The 19,229-nt window shown below is 47.5% G+C and overlaps 4 protein-coding genes across 4 annotated transcripts; 2 read left to right on the top strand and 2 right to left on the bottom strand.

The window, feature by feature from the left end:
• Positions 1–896: 896 nt before the first annotated feature.
• BDV38DRAFT_294731 (putative cytochrome P450) lies at positions 897–2,457 on the top strand (the record flags this gene model as incomplete). Its single annotated transcript, XM_032062558.1, has 2 exons — positions 897–1,005; positions 1,072–2,457. The coding sequence occupies 2 exons, from the start codon at positions 897–899 to the stop codon at positions 2,364–2,366; spliced, it is 1,404 nt and encodes a 467-aa protein (XP_031911295.1). The 3' UTR covers positions 2,367–2,457.
• A 646-nt stretch (positions 2,458–3,103) lies between these two features.
• BDV38DRAFT_285062 (amine oxidase, flavin-containing superfamily) lies at positions 3,104–4,516 on the bottom strand (the record flags this gene model as incomplete). Its single annotated transcript, XM_032060408.1, has 1 exon — positions 3,104–4,516. One exon carries the CDS (start codon positions 4,514–4,516, stop codon positions 3,104–3,106), a length of 1,413 nt encoding a protein of 470 aa, XP_031911294.1.
• Positions 4,517–13,656: 9,140 nt separating this feature from the next.
• Positions 13,657–14,707, top strand: xanC (transcription factor xanC; the record flags this gene model as incomplete). Its single annotated transcript, XM_032060407.1, has 3 exons — positions 13,657–13,771; positions 13,830–14,336; positions 14,400–14,707. The coding sequence occupies 3 exons, from the start codon at positions 13,657–13,659 to the stop codon at positions 14,705–14,707; spliced, it is 930 nt and encodes a 309-aa protein (XP_031911293.1).
• Positions 14,708–15,926: 1,219 nt separating this feature from the next.
• Positions 15,927–19,087, bottom strand: BDV38DRAFT_141591 (putative C6 transcription factor). Its single transcript, XM_032051448.1, has 5 exons — positions 17,979–19,087; positions 17,660–17,919; positions 17,472–17,606; positions 17,327–17,417; positions 15,927–17,259 (listed from the first exon to the last, which is right to left on the bottom strand). The coding sequence occupies exons 1-5, from the start codon at positions 18,842–18,844 to the stop codon at positions 16,197–16,199; spliced, it is 2,415 nt and encodes an 804-aa protein (XP_031911292.1). The 5' UTR covers positions 18,845–19,087; the 3' UTR covers positions 15,927–16,196.
• Positions 19,088–19,229: the final 142 nt, after the last annotated feature.

Here is a 19,229-nt window from a genome sequence, read left to right as displayed (position 1 = left end):
CTGTGTGAGGCGCTAATGAGAAGCCAGTGGGGATTGAGTGGTGCAGAGAAAAAAAGTTAGCTGGTGATTGACATTTAAAAGAGTCAAAAACACCTGACCTCACTTGACTTGCCTTTTGGTAAATTGGGGATGGGTTTCTTTTCCCCCTTTGGGAGATTGACATGTAGGGCATCAATCCCTTTGTTCCTCCATTCCTCCCTCAGAGAAAACATCTCACTTAATGCCCTCACTGTGCAGGGATAAACACTATTCTATTTTATTAACCCATGCTGCCGATCGGGATCCAAAAAGCTGGAAAGGCGGCAGATGATTATTGACTTCGGCTATTCAGAGTTGGTCTCCTCTTCATGACGGTCCGCGGCCGCAGTGGATCAGCGTTCCACCAAATCAGAACCGATTCTATCTCGTGTCGCGGAACCAAATCAAAACAAACATCCACACCGACTGCCCCTTTGCTCGTCCACTGGAGCGTGCGCTGACAATCGTTCCACTCTGAGTGGGTGCGCAATCTCCATTGGGCCCCAGCTCAAGCAAGGAAGCTCCCACTCTCCAGACGAACCATGATCTGTGCGACGATCGATCCTGCTTTAGGACCACTAAGAGACGGCCAGTGGACTCATGGCCCAAGTCAGCCCGCCAAATCACAAACTATTGTTCTAGAGATCGTCGCACGAATCGGCGAGTTTCAGCTGAGCCGTGATCTGCAGCCACACAAGAATCTTCACAAATCATGGCTGCCGCCAGTGGTTGCACGAGCAAGAACGGGGGATGAATGTGCAGGATGGGCAGAGGACCTGGCGGAGAGGAAATTTAAATTCCCTACGCCATACCCTCCGGCAACTGAACCTCCTCCCTTCTGCTGAAATTTTGATCGTTTTCCTACCCTAGCGAACATCATGCCGTCACCGATTCCGAAGCCGAAGGGTGTTCCCATCCTGGGAAACCTCCTCGATCTCGATGGCAACAACCCCTGGGGCTCCTTCAACAAGCTAGCCAAGAATTATCGTGAGTCCCAATGAGCCTTTTGCGATAGAGGCTAGAGCACAGTTAACACCGCGTGTCTGTACCTAGGGCCCATCTTCAAAATCTCTCTCCCCGGTAAGGATATCGTCTTTATTACCGGTGCCCACCTACTAGAGGAGGTTTGCGACGAAACACGCTTCCGCAAATGCGTAACCGGTCCCATACTGGAAATCCGCGATGCGGTCCATGACAGTTTGTTCACGGCAACGCACGAGGACAAGGAAATGGAAGCATGGGGTATTGCCCATCGCATAATGGCGCCCCTAGTCTCGTGGGAAGCCGTTGAGCAGGTATTCTCCGGAATCCAGGAGACAACTGATGACCTGATCAAGAAATGGACGGCGGGATCCCGGCAGCGTGTCAATTTAACGAACGACTTGGATCGATGCAACCATGCCGCAAACATGCTTTGCTTCTTCGATCAGCGGGTACACATAATGGAGGGTCCTGAACCTGCGGTCATCAAAGCCATGGACGGTGCTACCAATGAGGCAATGCGCCGACCTGTCCGTTTCAGGATAATCAACTGGCTGTTCCACAACCGCAAATGGAAGGCATGGATCGACACTATGCGTGACTACGGAGCCGAGATCGTTAAGACTCGCCAAGCGAACCCAACTGACAAAAAGGACATGCTCTATGCGTTGCTAGAAGGCAAAGACCCCGAGACCGGTAAGGGTTTGACCGAGAGCCAGGTGCTGGATGAGATCATCAATATCTTCATTGGTAGTGCCACGGCACCCAACCTAATTGCTTTCGCAATGTACTATTTGGCGAGGAACCCAGACGCGGTTGCCAAGGCTCGCGAGGAGCTGGACGCTGTGGTCGGCGGTCCTTCTGTCAGGATTGAACATGAACATCTTGCTCGGCTCCCATACACTGAAGGTGTCTTGCGGGAGTCCTTCCGACTCTCCGGCGTCGCCCCCGGCTTCAATATCGAACCTATCCCTGAGAACGGTGGCCCCGTCCTGCTCGCCGGTGGTGAATACGAAATTCCTGTAAAGCAGCCCTTGATCGCCATTTTGGCGGCCGTCAATCGTGATCCGGCTATCTTCGAAGACCCCGACGCGTTCAAACCCGAGCGTATGGTCGGTGAGAATTTCGACCAACTCCCGAAGGGTGTGAAGAGGGGCTTCGGAAACGGTAAGCGCGAGTGCATTGGCAAGCGGTATGCCTGGCAATGGTCCTTCATGGTGTTAGCGAGCATCCTCAAGGATGTCGACTTTGAACTGGCGGACCCGAACTATGCGGTGGGCAATGACGGTGTGAACTGCAACGGAGCATTCAGTGTGCGGCCGCAGGAGATGTTTGTGGTAACTGGACCCAGGGCTCGCGCTGCCTAGTTGTTGATGCCGCTGCTACTTTATTTCTTGTTTCGATACCAATGCTGTTTGTTATGCCAATAATGTCTACTAAGAACGAGCTGTGCTTGGCGACGATACGTGTCTAGCGATTGCTTTCCCACTCCATGAGTTACCACAAATCTTATAGCATGTAAGCAATAATATTGATTGGAAGCTCACAGAGCTCTCTGATAAAAAGAAGCCACGCCCACCACCGGTTCTTAAAAGTAACCCAGGATTCCTTGACATTTGCAGTAACTTGGAAAACACACATTTCCATTGACAAGCTCTTCCTTTCATATCTACGCTAATACCGTCAACTAACAAGATAGTTATTCTTGTCGCCAGGACACATACCGAGTTAGAAACTCCAAGGTCCAATTATTCTCATGTGTCCAAAACCCCATATCGTATCGGGTATGACAAGAATCGAGAAAGACTGGATATAGATCGTTGGCAGGAAATGTGCGAATACAGGTGATTATGAACAATCTGAGGTAAAGATTTCAGGGCTACTGGATTGCTGTAGACGTGAATATTAGCCGATCCTGCCACGTTTCGAATATTGAATAATTCTATAGCTTTATCTTAAGACCAGTCGATTATTGATTAAGACTCCCTTCAAGCTTAACAGTAGCTAGAATCAAAAATTTAACTAATCTAGCTAGAATGGACTAGGTAGGTGTATGACCTCTGTAGACTAATTTACCCTAGCCATTGCCTACTCTACCCAGACATCACAGAAAGCTCGTCTGTAGTAAACTCTCAATGAATGACCAGATCTGCGCTGAATCATGCGAATTAAACGTGGCAGACATATAGTACGTCTTGCGGTGGCCCTGCAAATCATTCAGATGTCTGTAGAAGCCATTGCGAATCGCATCCGGCGGGACAGTCAATAGGAACGGGCTATGATCAGAATATTGAACGAACTCCGGCGGTTCAACCGGGATGCCAGCATTCCTTAATTGCATGACACTGCGAGTCATATTACCCTTAACCTCTGCTTCCGTCATGTGGCCTTTGCTTCCGTAGAGGATAGAAAACAGCTTCGGTGCCCTCGTAGTATTTATCACGTAGATCGCAGGCTGAGACGGCAGTTGGTAAAGGATATCGACTGCACGGTTCACAATTTGCATATCTTCCGGAAGACCCGGGATCCTGGCGAGAGCAGTGTAGTAGCATGTGTTATTGAACTGCCCGAACAACGCTCGTTCTGACTCGTCCAGGTCCATTCCCTTCAGCATATCCAGCTTGGGCGGAATGGCTATGATGAGTTTCCGGGCGCGAATCACTTTCGCCCCGGATGGCGTTTCCACCACCGCATAGGCAAACTCTCTCTCCTCGTTGCGGTGTGTATAAGTGACGATGCTATTCGGTAAGACGTCCTCACCTAGCTCTTCCTGCGCAGCGCCGTACAGCTCGCTATTGTTGTGACTGGTTGGGATCAGAAACCCCCCTAATGCGCTTTGGATCACATCAAGGCTGAAATATTTCATCATGTAGAGGGTTGTCTGCTGCAATATATCTCCCGCGCCTTGATTAAACATCGCAATGATATCGACCGCTCCCTCCAGGTTATACTTCTTCACAAAGTCGCCGAACGGGAGCAGCAAATCCGGGGGTACGGGGTAAGGAAGGTTGAAGCCGGTGTTGAGATAAGGGTACTTGAGTAACTGGGCCGAGTAAGCCGCCAATGCCACAAGCATGTTGCCCTCGGCTGGGCCTACTGGAGTCCCGGTTCGAAGGTCCACACGACGCTGTGTGGAGTTCTGCTCTAGAATTGAAACCTTCTCCAGTTCAATATCGAAGTGGTGAAAGTAATCTCGCACCAAGGGTAGGTTCTCGTAATATAGCACTCCATAGTCGACGGCGGTTTCGGTTGCCGGGTCGTCGTAGGTATTGACATGTCCGCCCAGGTGGTCGTTTTTCTCTACCACGACAACGCTCTGATTCATTTCTTGAAGACGAATTGCTGCGTATGTGCCAGCGGAACCGCCGCCTATGATGCACACATCGCGTGTGATGATGTTCTGGTCTTGGAATCGGGAAAGGTCGAGCTCGGGGGGGACGCGAGGGGCAGAGACTGCGCAGTCTAGCCAGGATATAGCTGAGATGACTAGCGATATGGTTGTTATTAGCAGCCCCATATTGACTCAAATATGGCTAAGGGCTTATCGAACGCATATGCGCGTGTCAGCAAAGAGGGATGGGCACACATTTATCAACTGTGCATGGGGTCACACTGGCGGCCTATTCTTAGGAATTGATCGAAAGAGGGTGTGAATGGGTTCTATGAGATCTATATTCCCATCACTTGCCGTACCGTGGTGGAGCCATTGAAGGGATGATTCTCTTGCAAGTCACAAACATGTGCCATTCCCTGACTTCTCTGGGCAGGCGATAGGGAATTGATGGGATACAGTATAGACGAATAACCTCTCAAGATGGTCCGACTGTTACACCTGGAGGTTTTGTGTAGCGAATGTCTCTCCAGTGAAAGCTTGTAACAACATCCCATTGGACTATAAGAATCTGTGATACATAAGATCAGATCTTCACCAAGGAAAAGCCTCCGAGATCAGGTTACTACGATGCTGCACAATGGAACACTCTAAGACCCCAATGGCCATTAGACCTAGGGTGATGAGACTGCTTCTAGTCATATGTTAATTCACTTACTCTCTCAGTTGATGAAAGTTTTGGTTCAATGCAAACTCTTTGCCCGAGTACTAGTATAGATATGATGGCTCGATTAGTAGCGTTATCCATATATTTTGGGGTAACGAAAGTCAACATCGTCCTGTACTGGTATTAAACTAATTCAATGTAATCACGCTAACGCTGGATACACGTGACCGGAAGTAAGTTAAATTAACAATCAAGAAAATGTGAATAGAGATACGAGCTTGGAAACCTTTGTCCATTATTACTCGTACCTGGCCTTGTAGAACTCCTCCCGCCTGTAGTAGAAATGGTACGCTCTACCCATGGTAGCGCAACTGGGCAGTGAGCTAGAGTGTCACGACAGTTCTTTGTCTTAACCTATAATAGACGTACTGATATACGTGGCTTTTTTATGGTGAAGCTATCTAGGTAAGGAGACACACTTGCATTAGATTAGAGCTTCACCATTAGCACATGCAAATGGTTATAGCTCCGTTTTAGTAAGAACAAAAGTACTAAATCGGCTATATCGGTCGTTCATGACTCGGTTGTTTGTTTTAGCTATATCATAATAGATCTGAATGGCAAGGGACTCCGAGGAATAGTAAGGTTGGCCACTTTGATACCTGAGTTTCTAGAGAGTTCAGAACAGGACCAGAAGTTGCGTCCGTACAGAAAGAGTATCTTAGCAATCATTGGTAATAGACACGATGTCATGAAGTCGGAGCTTCCCGCCTCTTGTCATTATGATGGATCAGTGGCTAGTTTCAACGACTGCGCTAAAGTCAGGGTCAGTTTATATAACCTTAGACTATAGCAGATGAGTCAGTCTTCGAGTGATTGGAAGGAGGCTCCGCGCATGGTCATTGCTATTATAGTAACCAAAACGCTGTTACTTCGCTCCACTACTCGTAATGTATCAGCGTTGGCTTGGCTCTGTGACCTTAACTTAGGGCCGACCCCCATCAGTGGCTTATAGAGAATATGCCACAGGGATGTAGGAAACACCGTGCGCTATATCGTAGATCATGGTAAGTGGTAGTTGCGTTTCACTTTTGTTTCGGTGCTATAGAACTGCCGAAGCATCTAGATTGGAAATGTGTAGACCGCTCAACCACAGCTACAATCAACAAGCGAGGATACTAGGAATATCCAACTCCAGCAAGACACCGATGAGTATGGAGTGATCATACTAGGATTCACGGTAAAGGGGGAAAGGAAACCTGTGCCAAGCTTGCTAGTTGAACGCGTGGATTTGTATTTTACTCGACAGAACGACAAGAGACGTAGTAAACTCAAGTTGAATAGGTTTGGATGCCCTCTTGTGGAAAGGACAGCGAGAAGGTACTTTCCAGGGAAACAACCCAGTGGGACAGTGTAGGAAATACCGAGGTAAAGAAAGTCTCAGTGCAGTCCTAAGCCCAGGAGAGGCATTTCCGACAATAGAGTTAAGCTATTTTTCTCCACTTTCCCTATTGTTTGGCATCCTGACTCGCAGTGGCCGTAGCTCCCTCTATTTTCCACCAACACGCACATCGCGATATGTTCAGCCACGTTTCATAATCGCAGCAGTGCCCCCACTGGCACAAAGTTGTTCTGGCTTTCAGCCAAGATTCCCCGCTCAGAACATGAGACTCCCACACTTCCACCTGGTGGAGCGGTACTTACAAGCTCTTTCTAGATACTGTCTCCAGAGAAGGATTATTAATTACGGAATTCGCGTCAGGCCCTGTAAAAAAGAACCAAGAGCAAATTGATCCCGGCATGCCGGAGGATGCTTAACTTTTGGTGATGAACTCCTAGCCCAAAACCTGTCTCGCATAGGTTGCTCATAACCGGATTAGGACTGACAGCAATTGGTCATAGCCCTAGTTATCCTGCTGGACATCTCCCTGAGAGGCTGGTGATCGCCTTGGGGAGCGATGCACGAGGTTCCATTCAGATGGCAATTCTGTAGGGTTGGCCCCTGTCAGTTGGTTTATTCTCATTACCAAATATTCAAGGCCGCAGGTTAACGCAAACGGACTTGGCTGTACGCAAGACGACACAGGAGCACCTTGGTATCTATTTTACTGATACTGGTTGCCTGCTTCATCTAGCTTTAACGGCTAGAGGACTTGGATCATAGTTTGACTTCTCAAGCGTTCATGCTCTCCATACCCATATGCATGCAGTATGCTAATAGGTCAAGTTTCTCAGCTTGATCTCTACAAGATCCGGAGGGCAACTCCTTTGCTTGCACGGATAACGCAGCACAAAAGTACCAAATAAGCTTCGAGGCTTTCCAACTGCCGCGAAATCCGTGTCCTATGCGTCGTTCTTCAATCAACTTTGGCGTGTGAGCTTCATCTATCTTCAAGAATGTGGCAACTATTGTGGGGGTGATTGGGGACCGCGTATACCAGGTTACCACGAATTTTAACTTAAAAGAACACGATAATTCGACCGGAGAATGAAAATATCTGACTCGTTATCAATTCGATCTGCGACAGGGAAAGTGGGCCCCGTCAGGTGTGGAGCAATGGTAACTATACAAGGAGTAAGCATTCCGAAAGCGCCAGAAAAGAAAAAGAGAGTAAAAGGAGTTGCCGCAAGTCGTTAGTATGTTGCGCAATATTTGACGCAATGCAGCATGAACAAAAGTTCGCTTGTTCTGGAGTTTCTTCCAAGCCGCGGTGGTTTGGCATTTCCAGGTTTGTGATACGCTCTGGGCCTCTTAGCTATAAACCCGTTTACTATAGTATCCTTATCATTCCATTTAATTGCTGAAACCGGAAGTGCCCTCCGGTTGTCATAGATTGAAAATGATTAATTAACTGCTAAAATTAAGCGCTGCTTTCCATGCCATTAATCAGAATCGGAAACGATAATATCCCCGCCTGCTTCTAGTTGCATGATTTCCTTTGCCATTCCCTCTTTCCGGGTAACGTCTAGCAGCGTACTTTTAAGTAGATAGTAGCTTGCTGTAGGGCAAGGTAACTTAAGCCTAGTGGAGTCTGATCTGAGCCAGGTACATGTTCCGACGGCGTGCATTCTTCGCACAAGACTACATTATCAAGCTAGGAAAGTGCTGGCGCCTCAGACTGGCAAGCCTCGTATTGTTTGTGGATATCCTACACAATTGGCGAGGAAGCAATGGAAGCTGGTACATAACCTGATGTTCGGACACTTCTTCAGTTCTATGAGGTATATTTTGTGTCTCAACTTATTCAGGATGGACTCACCTTCGGAGTCAGCTACAGACATATTGACAATAGTCGGGAATAATCCTTCATCTTTTACAGATGATATCATTCCTCTATCCTCGATGGGAGTTAAGTTCGTTATAGTGGATGTCTTCTTGATATTCATGACAATTGTCTTCACCTCATTACGGATTATCTCTCGACGACTAAGGGGACAAAAGCTTCTTCCTGAAGATTATCTACACATTGCATCCATGGTGCGTCATAAATTGTCCAACATAATCGAGATTTACTTTTCTGACTATAGCCGAATCAATAGGTATGCTTCCAAGGAATTGGTTTTCTTAGTATTGCAAGTGAGTCAAGGGAAGATAAGAGGTGACTTGCCTGATCTAAATGTATTCTAGTGTTTGTGAGAGGCTTTGGGCATCACATATGGGAATTGCAAATTTTCCATATAACACCGTTGCTTAAGGTTTGTGTTCCTCCATCAGGTGCACCGATTGCAAGCACACATCAGCTGGCTCGTCCACCTGCTTATATTGTTGTTCTTCATTTGCTTCAGATGTATTACGCTCTGATGATCCTTTACGCCATATCTCTTGGATTGGTAAAGATTAGCATCTGTTGGTCTCTCGCGCGCATATTTTCCACGCCGCTTCTGGTTTTCGTTGCCCGCATCTTGATGGTGGTGTCTGCCTTATGGGCAATAACGACGATTTTCATATCTGTAATCTTCTGCCACACAATCGGTCTAGATTGGTCAATGTTCTCGACAGACGAGCACTGCCTGAACCTCTCAGTCGCCTATGGTACTCTGGCCGCGGTCGACGTCCTCGTTGACTTATTCATCATGGTACTTCCATTTCCCACGCTCTGGAGTCTACAGATGCCGAAGTCAACCAGGGTGGCCTTGACGTTTGTGTTCAGCACGGGAATACTGTAAGCTATCTTTGATAGGACTCTTTAGTCCACTCCTTTTTTTTTTTTTTTTCTTTTCTTCTGACAATGTATCTTCGGAAGCAATAGAACGATGACATTCGGTATTCTACGCCCTGTTGTGATAGTAAACTTACAGCAGGCAGATATCCTCTATAGTGGAATAATGGGCCATGTATGGACGGTTGTCGAGAGCGGTGTTGCTATTATTGTCAGCAGCAGTCCTTTTCTCCGTCCGGTATTCGAGCGGGCTGCGAATGCATTCGCTTCGTTTACCAGTATCACAAGGGCCACAACCTCTGGAAAACATAGTACACGACATACGGAAGATGAAAGACACCTAGTCGCAATACCACCCGCAGCCTTTCATGGCCAAGGATGTCAGGATGCTGAAAGTATAGAGCTCTCAGACTCACATAATCGGAGGCAGACCATGTGGCCTTCAAGTTCAAGTTTGGCTGTCTAACCTTTATTGATAGTTTCAAATTTCCTTTGTTTTCGTATATGAATTCTCGCCGTCTATTGGTTTCCATTTGTTTTGCTTGCCGTGTTTGGGAGAATCCAGGTCTAATCTCCTGAATCGGACAAGGTTCAGAGTTTTTGTTAGACATGTCTTTCATTTTTAGTTTCCTTCCTGTTCCATTTATGTTATACGAAGATATCCCATCTGATTGAGTGGACTGATCTAGCAAAAGACTACTTCATTTATGCAGGCATGTTTTCACTATCTTCTCGCGCCCTTCAATATCTATCCCACGTATTCTTAGATCTTGCAATGCGTCAACTACTATGGAAATGCAGCATGATACCTCGGCTCCCTGGTCCTCATTGACTATCTAATAATCAAAGGTGTTGCTAATTAAACGGCGGTAACATAGTGCTACATTTCATTTGCGCTTCTGATGACCCTGATCCCGTAGTGGGGGTTCTAGAAGGTGTCTGCTCCACATTTCAGTACTTCATATCGGCTGAGTAATTACACGCATAGGTCTACCAGGAAGAAGAGAAAAGAAAACGAAGAAGGCTATTATCATTTCACAATACATTATCACCGACAATGCCTATTTTTGTCAGTTACAGATTTACTATTAAGAGCGTGAAGAGTCTTGAGAACCTTGTGGTGGAAGGTGTCCACTGCTGTGTCATATGACTGATAAAGACCTAAGCCGATCTATCACATTTAAGATTATCCTATAATAAGACATTTAATACTCTAAAATGGCACATTTCAACCAAGGGGGCTATCATCAGTGGCAAAATATTCGATAGACGGATCTAGACGATACCGGTGAGTATATCGCAAGATGCTCGAAAAAGCGAAGCCGTCTCTGAACACCTAGAACCTAGTGTATTTCTGACAACGACGCGCGATGTCCGAGTGAAGTCTAATATAAACATATATGGTGTACTGTACACGCGTATCCTCATTTATGGACTGATAAACCCAGCCAAATCCAAAACAGACTTTACACACTCGAAACCCACACACAGGGTCCCCCAATCTACAAGCCTGAATACAATCCTTAACGCCAGCAAAAGTCCATCACGACTAGATCCATCGCATTCAGACAGATCGACATACCATGATTCACCGAGGCCTTCCGATTTGTCTGATAGATAGCGGCCGGATCCGTGGGATTAACTTGAATATATTAGTGATCTTTCTCGGCCAGCGCTTGATTTCTGTACGACAAGGGCAGTTACCAATGAGATCATATCCGGGACGATGAAGCTTGCGCACCACAACCGTTGAAACGGCGAGGAATGTCAGACTCATTTGAAATGGCCGGCTTATCTGGTAGTGTTCGCCGGACAACCGCCGCGGTCGTCGTTCGCGGGCCGAAGGTCACCTCCCTTGACGTCGACGATCACCAACGGCACAAGTTCCGGCATTGTTTTGCAAAGGCGATAAGGCTATATGAAGGACATGTTGTGATTGTCAGGATAACTGATCTCATTTGGCACCCGAATCGATAGGTTGGGAAAAATGCGAGTGTGTGTGCTAAACTCGCGCATGGGGAGCGCTCGGTGGCATATCTTGGTGTTGGTGACGCTCTGGCGGAGATATACAATGAATCGAATGTTGGACGAAAGGGTGCAAGGTTTGTTATCGGGAAGATTTCGGCGCTATGGTAGCAGGTCACTAATTGTGGTGATATTTTGCATATCGTTATATTGCTACTCAATGTGAAGGTAAATAGTGATCGACTAGGGCTAAGTCTCTTGTTATTCAGTTCTGAGTTTAATATAGACCGCTTGTTTAGCTCAAGGAAACGTCAACAGAGAAGATGAGGGAGGTTAGATAAAGTGACCGAGAGTAAGTTTAGAGAGTAGAATTTGGTCAAGTAGAATAGTAGGCAACGTGGTTGCTATCATTGAGCAACAGCCCGGTTTAGCCCTAGAAGCAGAAGCAGATACTACATGACCTGTACCACGTCTAGAATAACGTGGAGTAGCCCTATCATGGTACTGGTTGCGATTCAATCTTTGACCCCCACCTCTTCATGAAACCGATTGTTCATTCACTTTGTACTCCCTACGTCGCCATTAACCAGACACCCAATCATGCTTCTGATGCATCCGATTCCGGTTGCTCGATCAATGTGATCGGTTTGATGCTGCTTCAGTCACGGGATCTTGTCTGCCCAAAAAAAGCAAAACGGAGGTCTTCAATGGTTCTTCAAGAACATCAATTTTTTCTCTCTATTCTTCCTGGTGACACAAGAGTTCGTCTTTGGTTCATCTAAGACAATCAGGACCTACAGATTCTTCACCTTTCGAATACGAACCCCTGACTCTCCACCAAATGAAATCTATGCCAGCGTCTTCGACGGTGGGACTGGCGACCCTCCGGCCAATCGCCTTAATGCACTTTCAGTAGGATACACATTTTTCAGCTTCTCCAGCCAAGCAATGATTGACTGGCCAGTTGCAAATCCAACGGGAACCACATTGAAATGCTGACGGCCGATCAGCATTTAGTTGGGCTTATCCTGCGCCATGCCAGTGATGATGCACTGTTAATGGAATAAAGCAAGTAATAATACTACATTTCTGCGGACATTGTATTCTCGGTTTTGATACCTTCGTCTTTCATATCTGTGCCCAACTTCAAGTCACTGTCGTTTTGCGTTTGCGTTCCATGTCCCGTTCTTCCATGAAACAGTTCGCCACGCCACTCATGTGCGATTCCTTTAAGCGAACTAAGACCTAGTTATTCAAAAACAAGAAAGGTCGCCGTCAGTGTCTTGTTCAGGGTTATCTTAAGAAGTTCGCGTGTACCCCAAACCAAATTGACACACATGAACAACCTCCAATACCATCGCTGGGTCCACCGATCTGGGGAGGGACGTATTGCCTTGCTCTAGCATTTCAAAGTTAGGTTGAGATTTGTACTGATAGTCCGGTCATTTTCCGGGCATGTCATCTACTTGGTTGCGTCTCTCCGGTGACGCCGGCCTCATTGTTTTCCTAAAGGGAACCTCGGCGGAAGACCTGCAATGGTTTGCTGCAAACCCTGTAGGTTACGCGATACTCGAACATAAACGCCGACACAGAATAGATACTACAACCAAATCAAAAGTACGTATTCCATGTGTTACGGTTCACACGGCTGAAGAAAATGTCACGCTGGTGAGCCCTAGCACTGGTGGCTAGCAAGTCAGCTGAGCTGTGCATGAATTATCCGCACTAATATCCCTACTCTATCCTATCATCGCAGGTGCCATAACACCATTTGTCAGAACTTATTGGAACTAACTGATGCGCCGAGCTGGCGCCGCTCCAAGCCTCATACGTCCCGCATGGCTGCTTACTTGGGCCTCTGAACAGCGAACCCCGCGAATCGGAACGGAACAGGGCTCAGTACCTCGTGGCCATCGGAGCCCACAGGTCAAGTATCCAGTACCATGGGTACGAGACATTATATTCACTAGTGTCCTTCACGTCAGGAACGCTGTAGCAATTTGGAGAAGTTAATTTAGTGGATATTTAAACACCCTTTTCCAAAGATAAACTACGCTTTTTCTCCCGGGCCCTTTTCATATATACCCGGAACATTGTCTCAATCTATTACAGGCACTCGTAAACTGAACGGCACGTTGAGCCGACGAACAAATCAAAAATCGTCTCTCAGACTCTTATACTTTGATATACCATAACCAGATAGGCTGAGAACACGTCAGACTTTTTATTTTTATGTGAACACCAGGTCAGGCTGCCTGTCCCTCAGTTGATCTGGTCCAGGTTGGTCTGATCTCATAGTTATTATATGTGGCTCAGTCACCGCTCTTTGCCCGTATATCCTCGCTATACTTCAAACCAGCACTGCATCTCCATTGCTATCGAAGCATCGCCATTCCAAACACTACAATTCTCTAGTTTGGGCGGTGACGCTACTGCTTGCGAGAGAAGTCATAGGCCGAATCACAAGTGTGGGGAATCGTACACATTTCAAGTGAGCGAAGTAGGTGATTAACCGCAAGTACTGTCACATCAAAATGCGTGCACAGCATGTAAAGGACGATCGTGCCAGCGGCGTGGCAAACCCAAAGCTGGAACAAGACCCCATCGAAAGAAGAAGGCTACAGAACAGGCTGTCCCAGAGGAATCATCGTGAGTGTATCTCTTCCGCCTTGAGTAGTAAGAATGGCTCTAATACCACCTTGCATAGGCCGCAAAATCCGAGACCGAATTGCCAAACTACAGGAGCGGGTTATCGCGAGTGAACTCAGAGCAGCGGCGAGCCTAAATGGTTGGAGTTATCACCATCCTACGGCACCGTTGGTCGCCACATCACCAGCGTACGAGGTCGAGAGAAAGGTTTTATCGCCTGCTGTTGAGATCATGCCTGCGATGAGTGGACCTTATCTGCCTGGTTCGACAGGTATCTATCCTTACAATACTCTGAGTCCGGCGCCTACCCTGCCACCGCAGCCCTCACCAACCTTTCCTCAGTACGAGGCCACTGCGAAAGATGCCGATTTATCGAGCTCATCATCGCCGTCTGTTCTCACAAACAGCAGTGCATGTTCTCCAGACGCTAGCTCTTTAAATGTGGACATGGCACCGAATATGTCGAATAGCTACGTCCCACCGGACATGAATGGCCAATTCCAGGCTGAGCCATGGAATATCTATACCCAGAACTCCCAGACCAATTTCTATTATATGGCCACCGGTGAGTTCCCGTTCTGCCCCTGCATCGTATATGTATGGTGAATCAATTCTGACACTAAAACAGAGGCATCACTGCCTCAGATACTGCAGATTCTGGATAATGGAAACTTGAAGCCAAAGGCAATTATTTTGCTTCAACCAAATTCCCATCAAGCAGACGTTCCACCACTGTCTACGTCTCAACCTCCCTCACCAGTAGAGCAAGTCCCAGCCACGAGCTCATTTACCATGCAGGGCTTGACATGCCAGTGTCACAATCGAAATTTCTTATCCGAGGCCCCCATAGACTGGATGCATCCAACTGCCTCTACAAATATCTGTCCCTTGCATTCTTCATCACCATTGGACGGCTACCAGCAGAAACTTCCATGAAGCAAAACAGTGCGAGGAACCAGGTATTGGTATCCCCTAATAATCGGCATAGACAAGGCGTTAAACAGCACATAGGTTTGTTTGTTCAAAGTTCTAGTTATCATTTTCCTTATTCCAATCTACGTTATACATACAAAGTGGCCTTGCCTCTCCCTCTAGGTATTCAACAAAGTAGGATCACGGATCACTCATACACTCTCAGCCCGAACAAACCAATCCCAAAAGACGCTCATTCTCAATATTAAGCCCAGCCACCAAACCTCCAATACTCCAACCGGGGAACCCTTCCCGCCCAACCGTCTCAACGAATAGGAACACCTTCGACCTTACCCCATTTAAGCAATTTCAAGAAACGCCAAGATAGATCTTTTCCACCTAATGCAGCCCATACCACAACTGAACTGTCGATATCACATCTCTCCAGTCACGCATGTATCCAGATGCCTACCTTCATTTGCCACCGAGCCTTTCCTTCCTTTTTTTTTTTTTTTTTTTTCAGCTTTTTTTTCTTTTATGGAATCTAGTCAGCTGTGTGAGGTTCTAGGTACTTGTCTATCTCTATTGTCCTAGACCGGGGTACCTAGTATTGTGATGCTAATACTTACTTCGTTTAAGGGAATATTGAAGCTGTGGTGGTAGAGTGAACTCTATCTAGGTAGTAATTTATGTTAGTAGCTACTATTCTCCTTCAATTTGGTAGAGTATACCTTGTACTCCAGCTCCAGACTCTACAAGGTCTTTTACCCGGCCACATACTCCCTACCTAACCCTCCCCAAACCCAACTCTACAAGCTAAAAAGCCCTTCCAGCAATACCCATGACCCTCCTAAGACATACTGTAATCAGTTTAATCCCCTTCTCCAATTCATCCCCACACCAACATATACCCCCACATCACCACTACTCCATTAGCCCGCTCACCTTCCCAAGCGCAGTATAATGCCTCATGACCATCTCCTCTTCTATGATCCCAGTCTTGTTGAGAGAAAATGTATGTTGAGAATGACATACTGGATGCCTTTTTCCAACTCCGCTTTTTGACTGTATTTGGACTTTGGGTTTGACGTGGAGATTGAGGGCTATTCTTTTTGTTTCACCGCGTACTCTGTAGTGTGAGTTCTATTTCTTTTCGTTGATGGGGGAAGGATATTCCTGTTTACTATAGCGGGGTATTAATGGGTATTAATTTAGATACTCATGTTCAAGAGGTGGAGATATGATATACATATGGACGCTGCTGGGAGGATAGAATCGGATTATTTTTCTTATTTCTATCAATTATGCATCATGAAAATGTCTCAGAAATAGGTCATCTAAATAAAGACCCAAATTTTACATGAAAAAACAGCATAGATAAAGAGGAACACCAGGCTAACCATAACCAAGATTTACAACCGAACGCATATATACTCCCCTGGTAAAGCCAATCCATGCATATCATAATGAACCCTTCATAACGCCTAGTACGAAATCCCCCACCAGCAGATGATCAGCTCCAGAGCGGTGGGTGAATATACTCTGCAGCTCGGTCAAGGATGTTGGGCATGGTCCACTCCCCGCTGGTGGAACTCTCGGGCGTCGGAGGCGGAAGGGATCCGACACTGGGCGTCATGGCAGCGGAAACCGGTGGTACCAGGTTTTGCATGGATGCCGTAGCCGGGTTCAGGTATGTGCCGTGGCCAGCTGGCAATTGGCCATGAGAGCTGAAGGCGGCTTCGAGCTTGTCCAGCGCGCGGAGGGTCTTAGTCAAAGGCTTAGCCCACTGGGTCTGTGTATCGACCGCGACAGCAACCGACGCAGGGGAGGCGGTGCTTAGGGCGGCGGGGCTAGTAGCCGTTGTGTTGGTGGTGGGAATAGCCGCATTAAAGCTTCCATTGCGATCCGTTTGGGGAAGGCTAGACGCATCTCCCTGACTAAATAAACCTTCCTCGTTGGCCCGTTCTGCAATAATCATCTTCATCTCGCGTAAAAGAGTCCAGAAACGGGGGTTCGTCTTCGACTCTTCTGTGACTGCGAGCAAGAAAACTGAACTGATCGCTCGTTGCAAAGCAATCCAAGACCGTGACGCATGGGAGCTAACGGAATGCATTTCAACATAGGCTTCGACCGTGGTCATCAAGTTGCTAACGCAGTCAGAACGCATGTTGGTGGTGAGCGGGTCGTTGGGGTCGGCCGTTATCTTCAGAGATGGCCGGAGGAGCTCGGAGGAAAAGTACGAGGAATGTAGCTTCAGCACGACTCTTTCGAGGTGTTCAGATGTAGAGAAGCAGTACTTCCGGTCACGCAGATAAGGCTTCGCCTCGATCATGATGTGTTGAATCCTTTCTTTGTATGCTTGGATGGTCTTCTGGCTCAGTTGTGCGTGGGGATTGAGCATTCGGCTGCGCACTACCTCCAACGCCAGAGATATAACCCGGCAGAGAGTTTCAAAATACGGACACTCGCCAGGCGTCGAGTCCTCTTTACTGGCTATCTCTGGTTGGCAGACAGCCGTGGTGGAAGGTCGATCGTAAGAAAGCGAAAAATGGCTGTCCTGCCAAGCCATGGACCACCTATGCAGTGTTAGAATCATCATAAATCACAAATCATGGATCACAATGGCAGGCGCGGTCTACTCACCAAACATGTCGCCTACGGTATCTCTCTGCTGTGGAAAAGCGGCTTGATTCAACATGCAACCCAAGCGCCAGCCCCATTCGAAGGGTCATGCCTGGCATTGGTTAACTAGATTGGCACAGAGTTGGGCATGGAAGTAATTACATACCAAGAAGAACGTAGGAGATGCCGGGGTTCATATTATAGGACAAGACATTGCCAATCACAAGGAGGGTCTGAATCGCTTCTATTGTCGGCTGCGACAAAAAGTTGGTCATTCGAAGACACTGGTACGAGCAACATACTGCATCCAATAAATAAAGCTGTTCGCAGATGGAAGTAGAACACGATGCTTACCATAAACTTGGGACGTTAACTCTCTCTCCTTCCCGGGCAAATCAGAGGACTGGCAGCCGGAGGCCAACACAGCAAACAATAAGCCGAGATATGCGATAGAAACGCCAAATGGTTTTTGAGCTTGATCGTTATCTGAACGGTATATCCCACCGGTGGCCGTTCTATTCCGCAACAGAAGGTCAAGGTGTATCTCAAAATTCGGTATGTCCTCGAGAACGGGATAGATAGCACCGGCTATGTCCCGGTAGTAGTAGAAAAACCTAGTCACAGTTTAGTGTAAGAGCCTCCTAAGAAGGCGTAACAGGTTCTAGAAACATACTCCTTGCACTGCTGATCACTTGGGAGTGCGCTACAAACAGCGCTAATGTCGAATGTAGACATATCAGACGACCAGAGGTCGACAAACGGATACGTCGCAGATTCATTATCAAGACCCAGTTTCGGTAATATGCCACCTTCCAGCAGGGCTTGCAGTTGGTCTGAGCCGGACTTGTTGTTCAATATATAAGCAAGGACCGATCGAGATCCCAAGTGGACAGTGCCCTCGCCCAACGTGTTCGGCGCATGGATACCCTCTCGCTCCGGGGAAGCGGCTTTGGACCGGCTACTTGCATCACCACTCTGCACGCTACCCGTCTCTAATGAAGACGCCTGTCCTTCTTCTGCCTTCTCAAGCCCGACACGGAGATTAGTGATGGTTTGCTCCATCTCCTTTAGCCTACTGCGCACATTATCCCACTCCTCACGCGCAATTGAGACTCGTCCGGCAGACGCCAACGGGTTCGATCTCGCCACGCCAGGTTCCTGTTTTAACCGAATAGGTGTCTCAGCAGATCCAGGGAGCCCGACGCTTTCCGATCCACCCGGCGTTGCTGCGGGACTGTCGCGATATTGGGCAGGCCCCGCGCCGCCCATGATGCGTTTTTTCGAGGGCCGTTCGTACGAGCAGAGGTCGGCATGGTCGCGCTTAACACATCCATCACACGGGAGGTTGCGATCGCATTTAACTTTACGCGCATGGCAGGGGTAGCACGCCTTCGGCTCACGCGCTTTCCGTTTCGTTCGGATAATCGCATCGACTTGGGATTGCGGGAGGTCGGAAACGGGTCTCGAGGGCGCAGCCGTCATGTCGGGGCCGTTCATCGACGGCGAGAACGACATGGACGGCTGGTATGGGGACGTCATTGGGGTATTTGAAGGTGAAATTGGAATTACTTGGACTCGCTGTACGGCAGTGCTGCGACTTCAACTTTTTCGGTGTTTCAACTCGGATCACATACGAGGCGGATAAACGAGATACGGGGCGGTTCAAATCGAGGTAATATCTTTCATAATTAAATCGAGGAGAGATCCATAGTTCTAAAAAAAAAAATTAAATTAATTTCGGCAACTTCAATACTTGGCAAGCTTATCAGAATTCGTAGAGAGAAGACGAGGAGACAAAGGCTACGGTCGGTCGCACTAACTAACTTGACCCAACTAACTAACTAACTATCGCGGGCGATGACTAAGGCCGCAATGTGGAATCACCACGTGATGAGGAGCGGGGAAGTTCAGCAGCATCCGACAA

This window comes from Aspergillus pseudotamarii (genome assembly GCF_009193445.1).
Source record: "Aspergillus pseudotamarii strain CBS 117625 unplaced genomic scaffold BDV38scaffold_45, whole genome shotgun sequence".
Lineage (NCBI taxonomy): Eukaryota > Fungi > Ascomycota > Eurotiomycetes > Eurotiales > Aspergillaceae > Aspergillus > Aspergillus pseudotamarii.
Note: the sequence above shows the minus strand (reverse complement) of the source record. Positions and strands in the feature narration are given on the sequence as shown.